General features: G+C 39.4%; 1 protein-coding gene across 8 annotated transcripts in view; it reads left to right on the top strand.

Moving 5' to 3' along the window:
* Positions 1–19,827, top strand: part of LOC128692637 (RUN domain-containing protein 1) — a 71,690-nt gene that overhangs the window by 8,072 nt on the left and 43,791 nt on the right. For all 8 annotated transcript variants that reach the window (XM_070089900.1, XM_070089899.1, XM_070089903.1 and 5 more), the window contains 3 exons: positions 13,084–13,687; positions 14,656–14,779; positions 18,411–18,554. In XM_070089900.1, the coding sequence (XP_069946001.1) occupies positions 13,086–13,687; positions 14,656–14,779; positions 18,411–18,554 (870 nt within the window). In that variant the 5' untranslated portion in view covers positions 13,084–13,085. The remainder of the gene's footprint in view (positions 1–13,083; positions 13,688–14,655; positions 14,780–18,410; positions 18,555–19,827) is intronic.

The raw sequence follows: 19,827 nt of genomic DNA, 5'->3' as shown, positions 1-19,827 counted from the left end.
TTCACACAAATTTCAAAAGATGCCAATTTCCGAATAGGGTCCAGAATAAACAAGAAAGACATTCCTGGCACTAAAATAACATTTCCTTTGTTCATTAGTCACGTCCTCATGCCCCTCTTACATTCTTTTGCTTTCCACTTTGAATTTTTATTCTCACAAAAAAAATAGAGGATTTACTGTTATGCAGACTACTGTATTGGTGTAGAAATGGTATAAATAATATCAGCGCACTTGTGAAAGAATATTAGACTCGCTAGTTGACGTGTATTGGATGCATAGCATGATTTGTTTACTTTTGAACTTTGGTAAAAATCGAACATTTCTGCTACTTTGAGCTCAATTTCAAGGTACTTTTCTTTGTAAAACCAATCAAAATCATCTCAATTTCTGTAATATGTCTTCCATTCTATAAAATGAAACCAGGAAAACTAGAATACAGTGGACCCCCGCATAGCGACCTTAATCCGTGCAAGAGGGCTGGCTGTTATGCGAAATGTTCGCTATGTGAATGAATTTTCCCCATAAGAAATAATGGAAATCAAATTAATCCGTGCAAGACACCCAAAAGTTTGAAAAAAAAAATTTTACCACTTGAAATATACATTTTCCTACACACAAAGAGAAGGATACATGCACAATAGTAGAGTAGTACATGCACAATATATATTGTGCATGTACTACTCTACTAAATGAAGAATAAATGACACTTACCTTTATTGAAGATGCAGCAATGACTGATGAGACACTGTGTCCTGGGAGTGCCTTTTCCTCCTGAGTACTGTAGGTCCTGTTTGGTATTTTCTTCCAGAACAGGCCTTATCACACTGTGTATGTCACTACGATTCTTAAATCTCTCAAACCAACCTTTGCTGGCTCTAAATTCACCAATATGAGCACTAGTTCCAGGCATTTTCCCTGTTCACCTGGGTGTTAGTCGACTGGTGTGGGTTGCATCCTGGGAGACAAGATTAAGGACCCCAATGGAAATAAGTTAGACAGTCTTCGATGACACTGACTTTTTTGGGCTATCCTGGGTGGCAAATCCTCTGGGGTTAATTGTTTCTTGGTATTCTCAATAAGCCACACCAACAACGGTGCTACAGCAGCAGCAGCAGCAGCTGACGATGTTACAGCAGCAGCAGACGATGCTACAGCAGCAGCAGCAGCAGACGATGCTGCAGCAGCAGCAGACGATGCTACAGCAGCAACAGACGATGCTACAGCAGCAGCAGACGATGCTACAGCAGCAACTGACGATGTTACAGCAGCAGCAGACGATGCTACAGCAGCAGCAGCAGCAGACGATGCTACAGCAGCAGCAGCAGCTGACGGTGGTACAGCAGCAACAGACGATGCTACAGCAGCAACAGACGATGCTACAGCAGCAGCAGACGATGCTACAGCAGCAGCAGATGATGCTACAGCAGCAGCAGACGGTACTACAGCAGCAGGAGCAGCTGACGGTGGTACAGCAGCAGCAGCTGACAGTGCAGCAGCAGCTGACGGTGATACAGCAGCAGCAGCAGCTGTACCACCAATAGTAGCGATGGTTGATTGGGGTTTATTATACAACCTGGCCAGCTCGGAGACACGCACTCCACTTTCATACTTATCAATGATCTTTTTCTTCATCTCCATAGTAATTCTCACCCTTATTGCTGTAGGGTTGGCACTAGAAGCTTTCTTGGGGTCCATGGTCACTTATTTTCCAGAAAAAAAATCACCAAAAACACTGTAATAATACAAAATGTTCCGATTGTATGCTTGGATGTTACCGCGGAGGCTGGCTGGTAAACAATGCCACCCGCGGAACATGTGAGCGTGGCTCAGGCCGCACATTGGACGCGTCTCGGACGAAGGCCGCTGAGCGGGTTTTTGGGCGCTATGCGGGGCAAAATTTTAGCGATCAAAGCGTCCGCTATGCGGATTGTCCGCTATGCAAGGCGTCCGTTATGCGGGGGTCCACTGTACAACAATAAATACCATACGAAAATATAGTGCAAAGTCGCTGTTTTAATCCAAAAACACGGTCAAAGTTTTTTTTTTCTCATTTCGCACTGTCTGCTGCAGGATTTTTTTTTATACTGCGCACACTGGCCACATAGACCCATTCTTTCATATGTAGGCCTACCAGCTTTCTCTCACTAGATTTGAGGGCGCTAGAATTTAGGCGTACTAGTACGTCAAAAACCCTGGCTCGTAAGCCGTACTAGTACGGCCGAAACCCTGAAAGGGTTAAAAACTGCAGTTTCACCATGTTTATACAGTACCTGATCTGCTTTATATTTAATCTCAAATTTTGTGAACATTAGTTTATACTGTATGCAAGACATTTCAAGGCCAAAGTATTTGTGTATGGGTATACAGTATAATGAATGATGCTGAGAAGCATGAGCCTAAATACCATTGTTACATATACAGTAGTTTATATGCTGGTTCAAATATTTGTCATCATTGACTATAAATTGATGCAAAGTTCATACAGTGGTACCTTGACTTGCAAGTGACCCAGCTTACAAGTTTTCCAAGTTATGACCTGTTGCTCGTTCAATTTTTTGCTTTGAGTCGCGAGCCAAAATCTGAGTTATGAGCAAGCTTCAGATAGGCTACCACTCACAGGAGATTTTTTTTTTTTTTTCAACAAGTCGGCCGTCTCCCACTGAGGCAGGGTGACCCAAAAAGAAAGAAAATCCCCAAAAAGAAAATACTTTCATCATCATTCAACACTTTCACCTCGCTCACACATAATCACTGTTTTTGTAGAGGTGCTCAGAACACAACAGTTTAGAAGCATATACATATAAAGATACACAACATATCCCTCCAGACCGCTAATATCCCGAACCCCTCATTTAGAGTGCAGGCACTGTACTTCCCATTTCCAGGACTCAAGTCTGGCTATATGAAAATAACCGGTTTTCCTGAATCTCTTCACTAAATATTACCCTGCTCACACTCCAACAGATTGTCAGGTCCCAAATATCATTTGTCTCCATTCACTCCTATCGAACACGCTCATGCACGCCTGCAGGAGATACCAAGGAAATGTAAAAAACCTCGATAATAACCAATGTGTAACATCCTTTCAATTTTGATACCACTGGTAATGTCATCCTGCCAGAATGTTCTATAACGTATGCCCTAAATAAAGAGAAACAATTCTGGAACATTTTTAATACATGTTCAGCAGGCCAGCTGGTTCGGTGGCTGGCTGTCTGACCGGCAGCTGGCTGGCTGGCTGATTTGCATTGGCTATCTATATTTCCTTCTGTCTGTCTGTATCTGTCTGTGTGTGTCTATCTCTGTCTGTCTATCATTGTCTCTATCTCACAGGTACATATAAATAGTTTTTTTTTTTTTTAACACATCGACCGATTCCCACCAAGGGAGGGTGGCCTGAAAAAGTAAAGCTTTCATCATCATTCACTCCATCACTGTCTTACCAGAGGGGCACTTTACACTACAGTTATAAAACTGCAACATTAACACCCCTCTTTCAGAGTGCAGACACTGTACTTCCCATCTCCAGGACTCAAGTCCAGCCTGCCAGTTTCCTTGAATCCCTTCATAAATGTTACTTTGCTCACACTCCAACAGCGCTTCACGTATTAAAAACCACTTGCCTCCATTCACTCCTATCAAATATGCTCACGCATGCTTGCTGGAAGTCCAAGCCCCTCACACACAAAACCTTTACCCCCTCCCTCCAACTCTTCCTAGGCCGACCCCTACCCCACCTTCCCTCCACTACAGATTTATACACTCTCGAAGTCATTCTGTTTTGTTCCATTCTCTCTGCATGTCTGAACCACCTCAACAACCCCTCCTCAGCCCTCTGGATAATAGTTTTTGTAATCCCACACCTTCTCCTAATTTCCAAACTACGAATTCTCTGCATTATATTCACACCACATATTGCCCTCAGACATGACATCTCCACTGCCTCCAGCCTCCTCCTCATTGCAACATTCATCACCCATGCTTCACACCCATACAAGAGTGTTATTACAACTATACTCTCATACATTTCCCTCTTTGCTTTCATGGACAAAGTTCTTTGTCTCCACAGACTCCTAAGTGCACCACTCACCCCTTTTCCCGTCATCAATTCTATGATTCATCTCATCCTTCATAAACCCATCTGCTGACACGTCCACTCCTAAATATGTGAATACATTCACCTCCTACATACTCTCTCCCTCCAATCTGGTACCCAGTCTTTCGTCACCTAATCTTTTTGTCATCCTCATCACCTTACTCTTTCCTGTATTCACTTTTAATTTTCTTCTTTTACATACCCTACCAAATTCATCCACCAACCTCTGCAACTTCTCTTCAGAATCTCCCAAAAGCACAGTGTCATCAGCAAAGAGCAACTGTGACAACTCCCACTTAGTGTTTGATTCTTTATCTTTTAACTCTACTCCTCTTGCCAAGACCCTCGCATTCACTTCTCTTACAACCCCATCTATAAATATAATGAACAACCATGGTGACATCACACATCCTTGTCGAAGGCGTACTTTTACTGGGAAATAATCTCCCTCTTTCCTACATACTCTAACCTGAGCCTCACTATTCTCATAAAAACTCTTCACTGCTTTCAGTAACCTACCTCTTATACCATACACCTGCAACATCTGCCACATTGCCCCCCTATCCAACCTGTCATGCCTTTTCTAAATCCATAAATGCCACGAAAACCTCTTTTTCCCTTATCTAAATACTGTTCACCTATATGTTTCACTGTAAACACTTGGTTTACACACCCTGTACCTTTCCTAAAGCCTCCTTGTTCATCTGCTATCCTACAGTTATACATAGTGTAAATTACCTAGGATAACCCAAAAAATCCAGACAAAGTGCTATGCTATGCTTGTAGATATAAGGCAAAATAAGCATGACTGACAAGTAATACACATTTTCACTTGTTCCGGAATCAGACGTGACGACGACTCATCGTGTGTAATACCTGTAGAGACAGAAAGAAACACAGGCAGACAGAAAGACAGATAAACAGAGATAAATATAGAGCTAGATAGACAAATAGACAGAAGCAAACACATAGACATGTTTGTGTAACAGTGAAAAATAAAGCCAAGGCAGTGCATGATCATCAAATGTCACTCCACTGCTGCACAGTCAGCAGTGGAGTGGCACTCATCTTACACCATGCTTCAAGGAGTTTCATATATACTCCAGCATTTCTAAAACATTGCTGGGACCTGGCAAAAAAGGCAAAAATTATTTCTTATTTATAAATACATTTTTCTTATTATTTAAAAACCTATAATAAAAAAAAATTGGGGTGGTTTTTTGGGGGGCTGGAACAGATTAATGGCATTTCAGTTAATTTCAATAAGGAAAATTTATTTGCTATATGAGCAAATTTTATAGGTAGTAGGTTGGTAGACAGCAACCACCCAGGGAGGTACTACCGTCCTACCAAGTGAGTGTAAAACGAAAGCCTGTAATTGTTTTACATGATGGTAGGATTGCTGGTGTCTTTTGTCTGTCTCATAAAAATGCAAGATTACAGGCATGTCTTGCTACTTCTACTTACACTTAGGTCACACTACACATACATGTACACGTTTATTTATACACACTCATCTGAGTTTTCTTTGATTTTATCTTAATAGTTCTTGGTCTTATTACTTTTCCTTTTATATCCATGGGGAAGTGGAATAAGAATCTTTCCTCCGTGAGCCATGCGTGTTGTAAAAGTAAACTAAAATGCCGGGAACAATGGGCTAGTAACCCCTTTTCCTGTAAAGATTACTAAAAAGAATAAGAATAAGAAAATTGTCAAAGTGGGAAGTCTGAATGTGCGTGGATGTTGTGCAAATGATAAGAAAGAGATGATTATGGATGTTATGAATGAGAAGAAACTGGATGTCCTGGCTTTAAGTGAAACAAAGCTGAAGGGGGTGGGAGAGTTTCAATGGAGAGGAATAAATGGGATTAGGTCAGGGGTTTCAAATAGAGTTAGAGCTAAAGAAGGAGTAGCAATAATGTTGAAGGATAAGCTATGGCAGGAAAAGAGGGACTATAAATGTATAAATTCAAGGATTATGTGGAGTAAAATAAAGACTGGATGTGAAAAGTGGGTTATAGTAAGTGTGTATGCACCTGGAGAAGAGAGAAGTGTAGAGGAGAGAGAGAGATTCTGGGAAATGTTGAGTGAATGCATGGGGAGTTTTGAATCAAGTGTGAGAGTAATGGTGGTTGGGGATTTCAATGCTAAAGTGGGTAAAAATGATATGGAGGGAGTAGTAGGTAAATTTGGGGTGCCAGGGGTAAATGTAAATGGGGAGCCTTTAATTGAGCTATGTGTAGAAAGAAATTTGATAATAAGTAATGCATATTTTATGAAAAAGAGGATAAATATACAAGGTATGATGTAGCACGTAATGAAAGTAGTTTGTTAGATTATGTATTGGTGGATAAAAGGTTGATGGGTAGGCTCCAGGATGTACATGTTTATAGAGGGGCAACTGATATATCGGATCATTATTTAGTTGTAGCTACAGTTAGAGTAAGAGGTAGATGGGAAAAGAGGAAGGTGGCAACAACAAGTAAGAGGGAGGTGAAAGTGTATAAACTAAGGGAGGAGGAAGTTCGGGTGAGATATAAGCGACTATTGGCAGAAAGGTGGGCTAGTGCAAAGATGAGTAGTGGGGGGGTTGAAGAGGTTTGGAATAGTTTTAAAAATGCAGTATTAGAATGTGGGGCAGAAGTTTGTGGTTATAGGAGGGTGGGGGCAGGAGGAAAGAGGAGTGACTGGTGGAATGATGAAGTAAAGGGTGTGATAAAAAAGAAAAAGGTAGCTTATGAGAGGTTTTTACAAAGCAGAAGTGTTATAAGAAGAGCAGAGTATATGGAGAGTAAAAGAAAGGTGAAGAGAGTGGTGAGAGAGTGCAAAAGGAGAGCAGATGATAGAGTGGGAGAGGCACTGTCAAGAAATTTTAATGAAAATAAGAAAAAATTTTGGAGTGAGTTAAACAAGTTAAGAAAGCCTAGGGAAAGTATGGATTTGTCAGTTAAAAACAGAGTAGGGGAATTAGTAGATGGGGAAAGGGAGGTATTAGGTAGATGGCGAGAATATTTTGAGGAACTTTTAAATGTTGAGGAAGAAAGGGAGGCGGTAATTTCATGCACTGGCCAGGGAGGTATACCATCTTTTAGGAGTGAAGAAGAGCAGAATGTAAGTGTGGTGGAGGTACGTGAGGCATTACGTAGAATGAAAGGGGGTAAAGCAGCTGGAACTGATGGGATCATGACAGAAATGTTAAAAGCAGGGGGGGATATAGTGTTGGAGTGGTTGGTACTTTTGTTTAATAAATGTATGAAAGAGGGGAAGGTACCTAGGGATTGGTGGAGAGCATGTATAGTCCCTTTATATAAAGGGAAAGGGGACAAAAGAGATTATAAAAATTATAGAGGAATAAGTTTATTGAGTATACCAGGAAAAGTATACGGTAGGGTTATAATTGAAAGAATTAGAGGTAAGACAAAATGTAGGATTGCGGATGAGCAGGGAGGCTTCAGAGTGGGTAGGGGATGTGTAGATCAAGTGTTTACATTGAAGCATATATGTGAACAGTATTTAGATAAAGGTAGGGAAGTTTTTATTGCATTTATGGATTTAGAAAAGGCATATGATAGAGTGGATAGAGGAGCAATGTGGCAGATGTTGCAAGTATATGGAATAGGTGGTAAGTTACTAAATGCTGTAAAGAGCTTTTATGAGGATAGTGAGGCTCAGGTTAGGGTGTGTAGAAGAGAGGGAGATTACTTCCCGGTAAAAGTAGGTCTTAGACAGGGATGTGTAATGTCACCATGGTTGTTTAATATATTTATAGATGGGGTTGTAAAAGAAGTAAATGCTAGGGTGTTCGGGAGAGGGGTGGGGTTAAATTATGGGGAATCAAATTCAAAATGGGAATTGACACAGTTACTTTTTGCTGATGATACTGTGCTTATGGGAGATTCTAAAGAAAAATTGCAAAGGTTAGTGGATGAGTTTGAGAATGTGTGTAAAGGTAGAAAGTTGAAAGTGAACATAGAAAAGAGTAAGGTGATGAGGGTATCAAAAGATTTAGATAAAGAAAAATTGGATATCAAATTGGGGAGGAGGAGTATGGAAGAAGTGAATGTTTTCAGATACAGTGGTCCCTCGTTGTTCGTAATTAATCCGTTCCTGGAACCGTTACTATAAACGAAATTTACGATTTACGAATCAATTTTCCCCATAAGAAATAATGTAAATACAATTAATCCGTTCCTGACACCCAGAAGTATTAAAAAAAAAAAAAATTTAACATGAAATATACATGTAGTACATAAACAATACAATGGGAAATGATGAATGAAACATTAACAGCATAACACTTACCTTTATTGGAGATTCTTCTTAGTGTATGGGAGACTGGAGGAGGAGAGAGAGTGGATTGTTTATAGTTTGGAAGGGGAATCCCCTTCCATCAACACCTCAGGTACCATTTGCTTTTCTGGGGTTGCTTCTCTTCTCTGTTTCTTAATGCCACTAGGACCACCTTGAGAGTCACTGGAGTCCTGTCTCACAAAATAACTGTGGAGAGAGCTCTGTTTCTGGCGTCTCTTTAACACTTCCCTAAAATGGCCCAAGACTTTGTCACTGTACATGTTGCCAACCTGGCTTGCAACAACCTTGTTAGGGTGATGTTTCTCCATAAAGCTTTCCATCTTACTCCACATAGTAAAAATCTCTTTAATTTCTGAAGAAGGCACCTTCTTCCATCTCTCTTCCTCCTCCTCTGCAGCAAGATTCTGAGCTGCGATGTGTTGCTCTTCCTGCTGAAGCTCTTGCAGCTCCTCAGTGGTGAGCTCTTCATTGTGGTCTTCCACCAATTCTTCCACATCCTCCAAACTCACATCCAACCCCATGGAACTCCCCAGTGCCATAATTGATTTTACAACAGACATAAGCTCATTAGGGTCAGTCCCAAATTCTTCAAAATCCCTCTTGTCAACACAATCTGGCCACAATTTTCTCCAGGCAGAGTTCCAAGTCCTGGTAGTCACTCCCTCCCAAGCCATACCTATAAGGGTTATGCAGTGGAGGATGCTGAAGTGTTCTCTCTAAAATTCCCTTAGGGTCAAGTGAGTGTCTGTGGTCAGTCAGGCACCTGTGAAACATTGCTTTTGTGTAGAGTTTTTTAAAGTTTGCAATAACCTGCTGGTCCATGGATTGGAGGAGAGGAGTGGTATTCGGGGGCAAGAACTTTACTGTGATGAACCCAAACTCCTCGAAAATTAGGTCATCCAAGTTTGGAGGATGAGCAGGTGCATTGTCCATTACTAGCAGGCACTTGAGATCCAATTTCTTTTCCAGGAGATACTCCTTCACACTAGGGCCAAACACTTCATTGAACCACTCGACGAAAATTTCCCTCGTGACCCATGCCTTACTATTAGATTTCCAAAACACACACAATTTACTCTTCATAACATTGTTTTTCCTGAACACTCTGGGATTTTCAGAATGGTACACTAGTTATGGTTTCACTTTGAAATCCCCACTAGCATTAGCACAGAACATTAGTGTCAGCCTGTCTTTCACAGGCTTGTGTCCTGGCATTGCCTTTTCCTCTTGTGTAATGAAGGTCCTCTTTGGCATTTTCTTCCAAAAGAGGGCTGTTTGTCACAATTGAACACTTGTACAGGTTTCAGTCCTTCAGCCTCTATGTACTCCTGGAATTCATGCACATATTTTTCAGCCGCCTTGTGGTCCGAACTGGCAGCCTCACCATGCCTTACCACACTGTGTATGCCAGTACGGTTCTTAAATCTCTCAAACCAGCCTTTGCTGGCCTTAAATTCACTCACTTCACCACTATTTGCAGGCAATTTCTTTACCAAATCTTCATGCAACTGCCTAGCCTTTTCACAAAGAAACGAAGTCATAAGAGTATCTCCTGCTAATTGTTTCTCATTTATCCACACCAATAATAACTTCTCAACCTCTTCCAGTACTGGTGATCTCATTTTTGTCAGCATAGTTACTCCCTTTGCAACAACAGCATCCTTTATTTCATTTTTCTTGGCCACTATGGAACATAAGGTTGTGTAGGGTTTCTTATACATCCTGGACAGTTCGGCCACACTTGTACCACTTTCATATTGTTCAATGATGGTTTTCTTATATTCAATCGTATTTCTCACCTTCTTTACCACAGGCTTGGCACTAGGAGCTTTCTTTGGAGCCATGGTAGCTTATTTAGTACTTGCAAGCACTAAAATAAATGGAATATTATGAAATATTTCGCTGGAGCACGTGAGGGGACCTTCGCTCACTGGTAAACAATGCCAGATTGGCTGCCGCCCTGGCTCACGCCGTGGGTACGCGTCCCGGACAAACTACAACTCGCGAGTCAACCTATGAAAAGCGAGTCCATGTTTATACGAAAATACCCCTATGATTGGCGAATTTTACGATTGCCGGGAACTACGAAAAGCGGGGGACCACTGTACTTGGGAGTTGACGTGTCGGCGGATGGATTTATGAAGGATGAGGTTAATCATAGAATTGATGAGGGGAAAAAAGGTGAGTGGTGCGTTGAGGTATATGTGGAGTCAAAAAAACGTTATCTATGGAGGCAAAGAAGGGAATGTATGAAAGAATAGTAGTACCAACACTCTTATATGGATGTGAAGCTTGGGTGGTAAATGCAGCAGCGAGGAGACGGTTGGAGGCAGTGGAGATGTCCTGTCTAAGGGCAATGTGTGGTGTAAATATTATGCAGAAAATTCGGAGTGTGGAAATTAGGAGAAGGTGTGGAGTTAATAAAAGCATTAGTCAGAGGGCAGAAGAGGGGTTGATGAGGTGGTTTGGTCATTTAGAGAGAATGGATCAAAGTAGAATGACATGGAAAGCATATAAATCTATAGGGGAAGGAAGGAGGGGTAGGGGTCATCCTCGAAAGGGTTGGAAAGAGGGGGTAAAGGAGGTTTTGTGGGCGAGGGGCTTGGACTTCCAGCAAGCGTGCATGAGCGTGTTAGGAGTGAATGGAGACGAATGATACTTGGGACCTGACGATCTGTTGGAGTGTGAGCAGAGTAATATTTAGTGAAGGGATTCAGGGAAACCGGTTATTTTCATATAGTCGGACTTGAGTCCTGGAAATGGGAAGTACAATGCCTGCACTTTAAAGGAGGGATTTTGGGATATTGGCAGTTTGGAGGGTTATGTTGTGTATCTTTATACGTATATGCTTCTAAACTGTTGTATTCTGAGCACCTCTGCAAAAACAGTGATAATGTGTGAGTGTGGTGAAGGTGTTGAATGATGATGAAAGTATTTTCTTTTTGGGGATTTTCTTTCTTTTTTGGGTCACCCTGCCTCGGTGGGAGACGGCCGACTTGTTGAAAAAAAAAAAATTAGCAAATTGAGTTACGAGCTTGGTCACGGAATGAATTAAACTCGTAAGTCACGGTAAGACTGTATATGGAAAACGCACTTTGCATTTTTAATTAAATTATATTAGTCTAATATATTGTAGATAGCAGATGAATTTAATGGGCAAGTTGTACAATTTATAATTAATGAAGTTAGTTATGTATGTAGTATTTGGAAAGATTAAAAACTTGGAAGCATGTCCTGGCTACTGATTGGATGTTTTTAGGACTTGCAAGACATCCTGAGTAGTTTATGAACATCAATTTCTTATCCTCTGATCATCCATGCATTATCTAACCTTAACCCTTTCAGGATCCAGAGGCCAAATTTCAAAGTATGCACCAAGGTCCAAGAATTCAAAAAAAAAATTTTTGTTAGTTTTTCTTATGAAATGGTAGAGAATCTTTTTCTGAAGGTAATAAAACAAAAAGTACGAAATTTGATGGAAAATTGATGAAATTATGCTCTCGTGAATTTTGATGTGTCAGCGATATTTACGCATCAGCAATTTTGCCGACTTTGACTCCTATTTTAGGCCAATTACATTATTCCAGTTGACCAAATTCTTAGCTATTTCACTAGTATTACTTCTGTTCTATCGATTGAGCACAAGAAATCGCCAAGTCAACTGTTTCAACTACAAAATAGTGATTGGAAATTGGTAATTTGGCCAATTTAACACAAAGTTCAAAATATTCCAATTTCAAAATAGGATCCAGAATAAACAATGCAGGCATTCCTAGCACTAAACTAACATTTCCACTGTTCATTAGTTATGTTTTCAGGCTTTACAAATGAATTCCATTTTTATTTTTTATTCACATAATGAATTTTTATTCAAACCAAAAAAATAAGAGATTTACTGTTATGCAATATTGTAATAATTGTATAAATATCATCACATTTGTGAACGCATATTTGACCCACCAGCTGGCGTGTATTAGACGTGTGAGGTCATTTGTTTACTCTTGAACATCGGCAAAAATTTAACATTTCTGCTACTTTGCGCTCAGTTTCAAGCCATTTCCAGTACTAAAACCAATCAAAATCATCTCTATTTCTGTAATATATCTTCCATTCTATCAAATGACACCAAGAAATCGCAAATAGAACTATAAAAAAACATACGAAAAAATACTGCAAAGTCACCGTTTTAATCGAAAATTATGGTCTCAGTTTTTTCTCTCATTATGCACTGTGTGCTGCAGGATTTGTTATGAGGTGCACACATACCACACAGATATATTCTCTCATATCTAGGCCCAAATTTACCACTCACAGCTTATCAGAGTGAGCTGAGCTCATGGTGTAGATCTACGGTTTGGACCCTCAATTCAAAGCTGTAGAACTACGGCATGGACCCTGAAAGGGTTAATGGGATATTTATTTTTGTTACTGTATGTGCTTGCTGTTTTGATTGGTTTTTGTGTTAATTTTGGTTTGCAGACATTAATATGGTTATAATTAATATTATATTGCCAAAAGCACTGAATGTAACGTTTATACATTAGTGTCTTTTTAAATTAAACAACTTTTTTTTACATCCACATGGAGAAAAAATTCACATTCACATTAAAATACACCATAAATATTTGAATTTGCCAGAGTATATTGCATTTGTTTGATAATAACTTCATTTTTAGGTATGGCAATGGATGAGCGAGCTGTGGACATTATCAAGATACAAAGTAAAAGTGTGGAGGGCATGGAAGATAGAAAATTCTCTGAATTTGATGGGACAGAATCCCACATATTTGCTGATTTTGGTAAAATGGAAAACGAGTATTGTAATGATCTTATTAAAAGTGGAGATAGCACTAAATCAGAGCAATGTGATTCATTAAAGAGAATTGATTTTGAGAAAGTTTCAAAGATAATCTCTGACAAAAATCTGGTTGCAAATTATATAGAAAGAGATTTAAGAGATGACAAAAGTATGACAAACAGCTATTTGGATGTGTCAAACAAACTGGATTATAGAGGAATTTTAACGGAAAAAATTAGCTGCTATAGAGAATTTGAGCAAAGTGAACATTGTGAATTTGGCAACTTCGACCCAGATATGAGCAAGGTCTGTAAGGATGTTGACACAGAGTCTACCAGAAGCTGTAGTGCAGGAGACAATGCTATCTGCGATGATGAATTGGACTCTGATGGTCACCCAACAGGTGAACGATGGCCTCCCCTTGGTGCTCCCAATGATGATGAAGACAACCAATCATTGTACTCATATTCAGAGCTTAGTTGGTATGTCTAATTGTTTTCCATGTCAAATGTGCCCTAATATCTAGCATTGTGGCTGCATTATCTCTCAACATATTCAATTTTATATGCACATTTGATATAACCCCTGTGTGATTTGTTTTCCAGTGATGTAATAGTAATCTTTCTTCTTTCAACAAACCAGCCATATCCCAATAAGGTAGAATGGTTCAAGAGGAAAAACAAAAATTTCTCCTTTTAAATTTAGTAATACAGTAGGGCCCCACTTATATGGCAGGTTAGATTATAGGCTACTGCCGGAAAGCAGACATTGCCGGAAAGCAGAATGCCATTTTTTCCACTTATAAATGCATATAAGCGCCAGATAACAACTTTACACTAACATATATTACGTTAACAATAGAACTAGGCATTAAAGACAATAAAAAGTAAAATACACACAGAGTACACCCATTACTTACCTTAAAAGATTTGTAGTCTTAATGTAGGGCGAGAGGTGAGTTTTATTTGTAGGAAGTCAGGTTTGGGAAGTATGGGTAGTCTGCAGGAGCAGCCCTCCCCACCTCACCCCACCCCTAAATGGCCAATATCCCAAACTCCTCCTTTACAGTGCAGGCATTGTACTTCCAACCTCCAGGACTCAGGTTTGGCTAATCAGTTTCCCTGAATCCCTTCACAAAATATTACCCTGCTCACACTCAAACAGCTCATCAGGTCCCAAAAATCATTAGTGTCCTTTCATTACTATCTAACTTGCTCACATGTGCCTTCTGCATGCCATACACACTTTAATTTGCTGTGCTGTCATTTTTATCATTTAACATTTTTCTCAATGCAACTCTTATCCCATATTTACACTAGAATGCTGTAGTTTAAGCTACTGGAATCCTGGCATCTATAATACAGGTACTCAGTAATATTTAGGCTATATTTTGTATTGAAATGTGTACGAGATGGAGTATTTTCTCTGCTACAGAACTTTATATTTACAGGCAGAGAGGGCATTATGGAAGAGGGTACGGGGGCAGTGGGGAGGAGGAGCGACTTCAGCAATTGGAAGAAGAGCAGGAGCAGCTCAACAACTCTCTGATGGCTCTTACCTCACATTTTGCACAGGTATTATCTTTGTCATGTATCTGATATGGGTAGTAAGTTGGCAGACAGCATCCATGCAGGGAGTTGTAGCAGATCCTCAACTTAAGATGTTCCAATTTATTTTTTTCCTTGCTTACAATCTTGGCACATTGGAAAAATTAATTCCTTGTGAATGCTGATATCCAGTTATGATCATTTCAGATATTTAAAAGAAATTGCAGATTTTATTTTTTTTTTATCATATATGTACGTTCATATTTGTACGTTCATTTTATACATGTATACATGAAAGAGAATGGTTAAAAGCTCTTTAAGATTACTTAAGACTGAATTATAAAAAAAACATTTTTTCTTGGTTTTTATCAAATGTATTCATGCCTTGTGTGCTTATGCATGTCTAAAGAGCTCTCATTTCTTTGGTAGATAATTGTCAAGAACTATAATTTAATATTTACAATTTTCTTAAGGCTGTTATTATTCTTTCTCAGCTTTTTACCAGATGCATTGGTATTTTGTGCATTCTTTCTATGCACGTGTGGAGAGTTAACATTTTTTTTATAGATTAAGATTTGTAGATTAAATACGTAATGACATCCTGTGGTAGTCGCCACCTCTACTACCCCTGAACTGAACATTCACGGGTGAATCTCAGAACAGTGGGAGCTCGAGGCACACTCCCTCACACAGTCATCTTCATGTTTACCCTCGTGCTTTAAATACCCAGGCACTTTAGCCCTTACTGTAACAGTGAGTAAACTGAAAGCTTGTTCAGGGGTTTGCACTCTAGCATGATTTCTATTTTTTCTTTTTTTTACCTCTGAATATTTTACCTCTGAATATTTAAGGCAGAAGGTCGTCTTAAAAATTTCTACTTGCATTTAGTAAACACTTTTGTTTTTTACTCTTGTGTTTTGTAATGGTTCTTATTCTTGTAATATTTATTTTCCAATGTAGGAGGCCTGACCAGTTCGTGGGAGTAAGGATCCTTGGTGCCATTATCAGATAAAAAGATCCATTCACTTGATTTTAGTCCAGGCCAGGCTAAATGTCATCTAAAGTTTATTTCATATTATGGGTTTTGAATTCTAAATCATGGTATTGTGACTTTTATTCTCTTTTTTTTTTTTAGTGTATTAAATAGGAGTGAATGGAGGCAAATGGTTTTTAAGACCTGATGAGCTGTTGGAGTGTGAGCAGGGTAATTTTCGTGAAGGGATTAAGGGAAACCTGTTAGTCACACTTGAGTCCTGGAGGTTTGAAGTACAATGCATGCACTTTAAAGAATAAGTTTGGGATATTGGCTGTTTGGAGTGGCATCTAAACAGTGTTATCTGAGTGCCTCTGCAAAGACAATGATTGTGTGAATGATGGTGAAAGTGGTTTCCTATTTTGGGTCACCCTGCCTCGGTGGGAGATGGCCAATGTGTTGGAAAAGAAAAAAATGATACACCTCAGCATGTCTCTAGTCAAATTTTTATTCTGCTCCAAATGCTACATGATTCTAATAAATACAGTGGACCCCCGCTTAACGATCACCTCCCAATGCGACCAATTATGTAAGTGTACGTATTATGTAAGTGTGTTTGTACGTGTATGTTTGGAGGTCTGAAATGGACTAATCTACTTCACAATATTCCTTATGGGCACAAATTCGGTCAGTACTGGCACCTGAACATACTTCTGGAATGAAAAAATATCGTTAACCGGGGATCCACTGTATTGTTATAATGTGAAATTATCATTAAAAGAATATACAGTGGACCCCCGCCTTACGATGGCATCATGATACGTTAAATCCGCCATACAATACATTTTAACGCAAAAAATTTGCCTCGCCTCACGCTAAAAAACTCGCCTAGCGCGATTCGTCCGGGACACGTCCCACGTGTGGCCTGAGCAGTGCCAGTGTTTACAAGCAGCCAGTGCGGTTGCATCCATGCATACATTCAGTACATTTCATATTATCACAGTGTTTTTAGTGATCGTAGCTGCAAAATAAGTCACCGTGGGCCCCAAGAAAGCTTCTAGTGCCAACCCTGTGGTAAAAAGGGTGAAAATTACTATGGAAATGAAGAAAGAGATAATTGCTAAGTACGAAAGTGGAGTGCATGTCTCGGAGTTGGCCAGGTTGTATACCAAACCCCAATCAACCATCGCTACTATTGTGGCCAACAAAACGGCAATCAAGGAAGCGGTTCTTGCAAAAGGTGCAAGTTTGTTTTCGAAACAGAGATCGCAAGTACTCGAAGATGTTGAGAGACTGTTATTGGTGTGGATAAATGAAAAACAGATAGCAGGAGATACCATCTCTCAAGCGATCATATGTAAAAAGGGTGAGAAATACGTACTATCGTACCACGGTCAGGTGCTGCTGCACCACGGTCAGCTGTTGCTGCACCACAGCTGCTGCTGCACCACCATCATCTGTTGCTGCACCACGGTCAGCTGTTGCTGAACCACGGTCAGCTGCTGCTGCACCACAGTCAGCTGTTGCTGCACCAAAGTCAGCTGTTTCTGCTGCTGCACCACCATCAGCTGTACTACTCGAAGATGTGGAGAGTGTTGTCGGTGTGGCTTAACGGGAAACAATTACCGAGAAACAATTAACCCCAGATGGTTAGCCACCCAGGATAACCCAAGAAAGCCAGTGCATCATCAATGACTGTAACTTATTTCCATTGGGGTCCTTAATCTTGTCCTCCAGGATGTGACCCACAACAGTCGACTAACACCCAGGTGAACAGCAAAAAATGCCTGGAACTAGTGCTCATATTGGTGAATTTAAGGCCAGCAAAGGTTGGCTTGAGAGATTTAAGAATTGTAGTGGCATACACAGTGCGATAAGGCATGGTGAAGCTGAAAAATTCTAACCCCAACAAGTGTTCAATTGTGACGAAACAGGCCTGTTCTGGAAGAAAATGCCAAACAGGACCTACATTACTCAGGAGGAAAAGGCACTCCCAGGACACAAGCCTATGAAAGACAGGCTAACTCTCATGTTATGTTGTAGTGCTAATGGGGATTGCAAAGTGAAGCCTTTACTCGTGTATCACTCTCAAAATCCCAGAGTGTTCAAGAAAAACAGTGTCTCATCACTCATCAGTACTCTTCAATAAAGGTAAGTGTCATTTTAACATTTATTTATGTAGTTATTGTGCATGTCTCATTGTTTTCTTTGTAGGGAAATGTATATTTCATGAAAAGAAATTTTTTTAATACTTTTGGCTGTCTGGAACAGATTAATTGGATTTCCATTATTTCTTATGGGGAAAATTAATTCGGCTAACGATGAGCTCTCAGGAATGGATTAATATCGTTAGGCGAGAGTCCACTGTACTGTACGTATTAATTTTAGTTTTGTTTAAAATGCTGTGCATCCTATGGGCTTTTCAGAAAGTTTCATTTTCAGTTTAAATCCTGCTTAAATAATTAATTTCCAACTAATACATTATTTACCAAATAAAAATAAAAGTGGATTTTTTATTACCTGGTGATTCAAATTTTTCATATGTTTAACTTAGGATAATGTATGGAAGAAAATGTTCTTATTTAGGTGAAATGTATCTATTGTAGGATATCTTGTAATATACCCTAGTGTTTTTTAAGAAAAAGCAACCTTATGGGCATACATTCTCATAATTACACATCACAGGTTCAATTTCGGTTAAAGCAAATTGTAGATGCTTCACCGGAGGAAAAGGAGATTCTGCTTCTCCAGCTTGAAGAGTTTGCCAACAGAGGCATTCCTGACTTGAGAGATGTGTCCGTGCGCAGAAAGTCGGCAGTCAGTGAACATGTAAGTTGCCTTTTAACTGTGTTTGCATTACATGAGGGCCCTGATTATATGGCTGGTTAGGTTCCAGGCTACTAACGTAAAGTGAAAATTGCCCTCGTTTTCACCTATAAATGTGTATTAATGCCTGATAAAATGCTTACACTATCATATATTATGTATACAATAGAACTAGGCCTATAAAAAACAATAAAACAGTAAAATGCATATACAGTATGCTCATTACTTCCCTTAAAATATTTTCATCTTTAGCTTATAGTGAGTGGCGAGTAGCATTAGCCCTCTAGCAAGAAAGTTAGCCTGTCTTAATTATTTGTACTTAACAGTATGTTTTTACTTGTAAAACTACTATTTTTTTTTTTTATACCAGAAAAAGATTGTCTTTTACAGCTTTGAAGGCAGGCATTAACTTCTCTTCTTTAGCAATAAAAGTCTTAGAGCATCATCCACATTAAAATTATGTTTGGTATATCTACCACATTCAGTTATCCCAGCTTGCTCATGTTGATCATTTTCTGCAGCTACAGTATTGGCACTTGCTGCTTCACCCTGCAGTTCAGTGCTGTGAATTTGGCTTCTTTCCCTAAAACTTTTAAACTAGCCTTTGCTTGCTTCAAATGTTTCTTCAGCATATATTAAGTGTGCAGTAGAGCTATGCCTAAAAAACAATATGAAAATAAAATAAATGTAAAAATTGCCAGAATACAGACAGAGCACACAAATTCTGTAAACAATGTTTTAGGTGAACATATAATACACACAGTCAGATCGACTCAGATGAACACGGATTAATCTGGCAGTTGAACAAGTATTGGATGTCCAACTGGGAGTGACTAGTAACTTTAAAATTATTTTTGCATTAATGCACTACAGCAACATACCCTGGCTCATGTCATAGATGGATTAATAAAAATGTTTATAATAATGTAATACAGTCTCTCCTCTCTTAGCAATGTACTCGTTTACCAATCACTAAGTTACAGTACATCCAGCTCTCCACCCAATATGCAAACCTAAATAATGTATATTAGAGTTGATTTCCTCTCTTCTGTTTATCATAGTATACAGTACACTACTATAAACACTTAAAAATGCTGTATACTAAAAATGTTATAAATGGTGCAAAAGTGACATTAAAATAATATCTAAAGATAGTTGGCACAAACCCATCACCAGTACAGTATGCTCCTCATTTAACAACCCATTCATTTACCGACCTACTCTTAGGAACGGAACTTGGTTGTTAAGTGAGGAGAGGCTGTATATGACATTTAAC

Source organism: Cherax quadricarinatus, chromosome 30 (genome assembly GCF_038502225.1).
Source record: "Cherax quadricarinatus isolate ZL_2023a chromosome 30, ASM3850222v1, whole genome shotgun sequence".
NCBI classification, from domain to species: Eukaryota; Metazoa; Arthropoda; class Malacostraca; order Decapoda; family Parastacidae; genus Cherax; species Cherax quadricarinatus.
Note: the sequence above shows the minus strand (reverse complement) of the source record. Positions and strands in the feature narration are given on the sequence as shown.